The following is a 6,013-nucleotide window of genomic DNA, read 5'->3' as shown; positions in this document are numbered from 1 at the left end:
AGCGTAGATTTGATTAGGTTTTAAACCATAACGTGGATTTATTTGTAAATTAAATTAGGAAGTTGCAAATTAAGTAGATTAATATTTAGTGTACCTTCATATGAAAACAATGTGAAATATGGTTGCTTAGAGTATAAGTGTCTAGCGGAGTTTCAATCCATTGTAGAATAAATACATAACCTGTGTTGAAGTCATGAGTAAAATGTAGCTAGTTGCAGAGGAGATGCGACTTCTAAAGTAAATAATTACCAAAATGTAAGCAATAATTTATAACTTCATTTAAAAAACGATTCGTTTAATTACACGCAAGCAGAATATGACATAATTCTCTACGAATGTGTAATAGTTTTTTATTAAGTTTACTTCCGTAATAATACTAAAAACCCTATTATTATAAAAATATTATAAAAAAAGGTGTGTTAAATATGATAACTTCTTACTAACCATCGCGACCTGTCCGCGCTCGCACAATTTAATTAAATGTTTGCAAGCTGTTGGCTCGTAAAACAGAGAACGCGAACATTTTTATAGCTTAAAGCTTAAATACCAAATCAAATATATTATAATTAGCAATAAAGAACAACAAAAGCAGCAGCAACGGCAACAACAACACGCCAGCCAACATGTGGCGCAAATAAAATTCAGATCCGAACGGCAACACCTTCTCAATAAAGCATCGTTATCCTCATTATCATTATCAACAGCTTTGACCGCAAACCGGATTCGGATTTGGGTATATAAGAGTATGGACCAACCTACACATAAAAATTCATTAACTATATTAAAACAAGCGCAAATTAGAAATGCAATATGTGAGCGAGTCTGATTTACATTTTTATCTCATAATCTACGAATTTTGACGCTTTTTGCCACTGTTTTTATTCGAAAAGTAGCCAGCAAAAAAAAAAAAACCTAAACCTAGCATTTAAAAAACACTTCTGAAGCACAGACGCCGACAAAATGTTGTAGAGATTTTATTTTGTTTTGGCCCCTTTTGTTTTTGGTGAAAACTTGCAAATCTCATAATTTAATTGTTTCAGCATTTGTGATGCAAATTTATGCGCCAACAAATCCAATCGAAGACGAGGAGAAACACAAAGCGCTAATACAAAAACTAAGCCCAAATTAGTCAAAGCAACTTGAAACGGCGCGGTTTCGTGTGGCGCGGCGGGTGAATTATTTCGCGCTGCCTCAGATTACATTATGCATAATCTATGCAAAGGTTTCTATGAATGGAAGCCAAACCATTCGATAGGCCTTTGAACTATCCGCTTTCGTGGAGAGTGGGTCGCCGTCGTCTGGCTAGATCTTCTCTATGTGGTTCCATCTTCTTCTGGGTGCACTTAAAAACTTAATTAAAAATATTAAACACGAAATGTTTGGCGCCACCGTTTAGGAAACGCTCAAAAGTGGACCGCACACATCCATGGACCGCTGCGAGTTATCAGCTCAATTATGCAAGCTGAAAGGCAGCCGCCCGGCCCACAGACAGATTTGTCGCATTTGACACGATAATGCACACAAGGACCGACCACACCAGAGTCACTCCATCCGACTCGGAATCGGTTTCTTGGCCAGCTCCCACTTCGTTTTGGCCTGGCCAATGGCCATAAAAGGTGCGATAAAACGAAAATTTCACAAGACGGCAGTAGCAGCATATGCACTGAAAGAAAAGTGTTTCTGGAGACACAAAATGAATTTTAGTTTCTGGATTCTGCTAAACGTATTTTAAAGTAACCAACATAGAACATAGAACGTAACCTTATAGAATCGATGGTGGGAAACTAAGCTAACCTACGAACTAAAACATTTTCGTTCTCTGTGTAGCCACCTCTGCGTCATCTCCTCGCTTGAAGAATCGGGATGGAATCGCAGGGGAGTTGGGTCGGCAAAGACCAAACAGCCTGAAAGCCGTCAAATCGCTGCTCATAATGGACGCCTTATCTTTCGAGAATTGCTTTAACTACTACCGGAGTTGGATGTGTTTCAGATACGTGTGGCTCGAGAATCGACTGGTCACCATAATGGAGAGCATTAATTTGTCTTAGGCCCGCCAAAGCGGTCGCAAAACAACTTTTGGCCCAGGCAATACGATATTTAGCTAAAAACCTGTAAAAACGGAAACGCTGAAGGTTGCCCGCCGAATCCCCCACAAATAGTTTTGCATTTTCTTTCGAATTCGATGTATAATTTGTTTATTTTGACCAAAGAAACTTAAAACGAATTAACAAATTGTATGATTGCAGCTTGGTTCTTAAACGATCTATTAGTTAGTATACAGTATTATCTTACAAAGTATATGCACACGTTTCTCACTAATCACAACAGAAGATGACTTCGACTTAAGTAGGTTCTCTTTAGTAGGCTTAGTAGGCCAAAATGGCTGAAATGCTGAAGCTATTTCTTTTGGTCGAAGTTGAAGGCCGTGGTGAGGTAGTGGGTGTGCTGGAGCTAACTGGCTGTGAGGCCACAGGACTAACAGGAGCAGAAGTTGGCACATAAGTAGTTGGTGGCATTGGTAGAACTTGAGGAGGAACTCCACCGAAATAGGCAGCTGCAAAGTTGGGTGGCAGGCCTGGAGCTCCATTGGGTCCATAACTCAAGGGATGGCGGAGATATGGCGACATGGAACTGGCAGCTGGATGAGCGCTATAGTAAGCAGGTGAAACGCTGCCCGTTGAGTCCTGCTCAAAGTCCTGGCGTTGGCGCTTGGCCTGTGGAGAGTCACAGCTGCTCACACTGGAGCCATCGTCCTCCGACTCCAAGCTGGAGTTTCCACTGCTGTTCAGCTTCCTTTTGCAGCGGGACTGGCCAGACTCACGGAAACCCTTGGCGAAGGGATTGTTGTCGATCTTCAGTTTGGTGATGCGATCGTTCTGCAAGAATAAGAGAAAATTTACAAATTAATATAATTGTAAGATAATGGAACATGATCTCTAATTTCTTTGTCTGACAGAAACCCGATCTTTGAGGCGTCAGTAAGTAGCCGTCGGCTAGGAAGCACTTGAAAAGTTCCACTGCGATCCTAGTTAGGATCATTCTCAAGTGGCTGGCAGGCGACAAATTTTGAAATGCTTCAATTAGCAGACGACCCCCGCCGAGTCTTTGTCTTGTCAGAAAAGATCCTCAATGGAGGAAGAGAAGGATGTTGGATGTTTAACCCACCTGATAGGCCGTGACAGCTACGAATTCCGTCTCCGGGAAAACGAACGCCTGCTGAGGAGCCCAGGGAAGTTGGGTGAGCTCGCTGCTGCGGATGATGTGCAGGCGTGGCTGGTATTTATGCATGCTGGCCAAGACGATCTAAGGGAAGTAAAGAAGATGATTAGTAACCCATTTAGAGGATTCTGAAGAGATTTCCAAACTTACATGTCCGCTGCTATCCAGGGTATTGTTGGTCAGCTTAACCTTGTTGAAGAGCAAGGCCTGAGACTGCCAATGGGCACCGGTGGCAGGACTATCCGGATGCAGATACATTCGCTGGGGGCTCTGGGGCTCAGCTCCACCGGCCGGAACCCACTGGGAACCAGAGAACTTGTAGCGGCAATCTCCGATGGGCACCATCTCGAGGAGCACACAATAGCTGGCCTCCTCCTCCAATCCGCTGAGAGAAACGCGCATCGAGGGGAACATGCGTCTGCAAGGAAGAAGGAAAGAATAGGACTTGATTAAGTGGCCTGCCACGAACTGCATATAAATCAGAGAGGTAGAATCATCGCAAAAGGAGGCGTCGCCCGGGCATCTATTCTATTTTACTTTATTTCGCCTTTTGATTTGTGGCCCCGGCTAACAAGTGTGTAATTATGGACCAAAAGGCGGGCAGCGGGGAGTCTGCCCAAGAGCAGCATAGCGTAACGTAGCGCATCGCATCGATTTAAAACGTAACGCAAACAGATCTCTCGCCAGCCCAAAACAATATGCCACCGGCACATGATTAATTGTGCGGCAAATCGGTGGATCGTTGGTGTATGGATTGGCCAGAGGGGCTGGGTAGCGGTTGGGGGGAAAACTGGCGCCAAACAATTAGACAAAATCTGGGAGTCGCCCTAACGGCTTCCAAGCGTCGAATGCATGTCTAATGAGCCGAGAAAGTGACTGCCTTAGCGGATTAAACCACACGGAAAACAATGGTTTTCTCAAAAGATTTATCAAAGAGATAGTTAGCTTTTGGTTAAGTTAAAGTTTTAATATTAAAATCTTATAAAACTTGAATCAATTTAAAAATCTTTAACAATGTAATTTCTTCAACTTAATCCCACAACTTGACTTGAAAGTCTAACGATTTCTTGCCGTGTACTTTTGCAACTTAAACTTCGAGTTCAGCTCATAATTATGTAAATTTGTCTCGGCTCCCGCTCGGTAGTCGCTGTTCGATAGTTTCCCTATCTCAGATATGGTTAGGGTCTTTTCGCTCCAGAGAGAAGGGTCAGGCAGGGCAGAGCAGGGCATTGTGGGCAAAGTGTGAAAAGCGCAGGTAGATCGAACAAACTCGATTGTCAACGCCGAAACCGAAAGAAGAAAGATTTTTATGATCGGACCGGCGCCAGGGCGGCGTCTTCCTCTTGTCTTCTCCTCCGCCGGCTATACACTGCACTTGTTGTCACTCCGAGAGCGAGAGCTCCTGCTGCGTTTTGAATTATGGCCAGGCGCCACATTAGGCCCGGGAAATCGAAAAAAGGTTCAGGGAATCGCATAGGGTATAGCAATACGAATATGAATAGAGAAAAAATGAACCTGGGACAGGAGCAAATATTTACATAGGCCGTGCGACGCACTTGACTTTTGGAAAAACTCGGGCTATTTGCATAGGATAATGGGTTCGGGGGAAACTTACCGGCCGCTCTTTGTGATGATCATCTCGGTGCCGATTTTATGGAACTGCTGCCACAGATCGTTATTCTCCAATTTGGCCTCCACACCCGGCAGGGTGGGGCGACTGGGCAGCATCATTTGTGGCTGCTGGTGTGGCATGTTGAAAGGCAGCATCGATGGGAAGGGATCTGGAAGAAGCGGTTTGGTTAGTTCATTAGTTTTGGCATGGCTTTTGAATGGTTAGCTTTAAGGAGGTGGGTCTGCAAAAATCATATTTCTATTATATTCCCTTTTGATTCTGATGGTATCTGGTTGAATGTTATTTAAATTGTATTTGATTAGCTTCTGGTTAGGATATTAGAAAGGTGCAATAGTCAATAAAGATAACTTCAAGTTAACATATTATAATATCAAAAGCTTCTTGTTATTTTAAGTCCGTTTTTTGTGACTAATATCTTTTTATTTCTCTTTTAAATAAAAACTGAGAAAGACCCAACTTATAAAAGAAAAAAGATCTTAAACCCATTTGCCGACGGCACTCGAACACCATCCATAGACCTTATAGCGAAACTCACCTGGAATCCGCTGCATAATCTGCTGACGGTATATCTCATGGGCCAGCTGCTGCTGCATCCGCATATCCATAAGCTCTTGCATGGAAAGCATTTTGAAACACTTGCACGGTTAATTACAAACACTTGGCTTAAAAAATGTCTAAGTTCTGATAATATATTTTAGGGGGTATTCTTCACTTCACACGATCGTAACTGAAGATGCGCTCTGAGGTTCTTTCACGCTCGACGTTTCGCAACGAACTGATCTCGAGTTGCTCCGCTCAAGTGGTAGCTCGCTCCGGGTCGCAGCCAGTTTTTCCCGATCTGTAGATCCCGAGGTACCTGCTATATGGAAAACCGGTTCTTCGAGGCCTGCTTTGTGATTGGTTAACTCAAGACGCCTACGCTTGTTATAGGCACTAGTGTTATCCCACTCTGGCGAAGATTGGTTTAGGTTTGGAGAGAGGGCGCCATTTTGTGAGCAGCGAGGGAGAAGCGGGAAAAGCGAGCTGCGTGCAGCCGAGTGGCGAAGTTAACGCTTAGCCCTGTTGATTTTCATCAGCCGCAGTGTTTTTCTGCGCCACTGCCTCGCAGTTGTCTCCCTCTGTCTCCCTCTCGATCACTGTCAGTTAGGAGATCTGGATGTA

At 43.7% G+C, this 6,013-nt stretch overlaps 1 protein-coding gene across 1 annotated transcript; it reads right to left on the bottom strand.

Annotated features, from left to right (window-relative positions):
- Nucleotides 1-2,178: 2,178 nt before the first annotated feature.
- Nucleotides 2,179-5,652, bottom strand: LOC108108280 (T-box transcription factor TBX6). The gene is made up of 5 exons (XM_017216283.2): nucleotides 5,388-5,652; nucleotides 4,835-5,000; nucleotides 3,370-3,637; nucleotides 3,166-3,303; nucleotides 2,179-2,876 (listed from the first exon to the last, which is right to left on the bottom strand). The coding sequence occupies exons 1-5, from the start codon at nucleotides 5,476-5,478 to the stop codon at nucleotides 2,367-2,369; spliced, it is 1,173 nt and encodes a 390-aa protein (XP_017071772.1). The 5' UTR covers nucleotides 5,479-5,652; the 3' UTR covers nucleotides 2,179-2,366.
- Between the last annotated feature and the right edge of the window lie 361 nt (nucleotides 5,653-6,013).

The sequence above is a fragment of the Drosophila eugracilis genome, unplaced genomic scaffold (genome assembly GCF_018153835.1).
Source record: "Drosophila eugracilis isolate 14026-0451.02 unplaced genomic scaffold, ASM1815383v1 contig_1825, whole genome shotgun sequence".
Classification (NCBI taxonomy): Eukaryota; Metazoa; Arthropoda; class Insecta; order Diptera; family Drosophilidae; genus Drosophila; species Drosophila eugracilis.
Note: the sequence above shows the minus strand (reverse complement) of the source record. Positions and strands in the feature narration are given on the sequence as shown.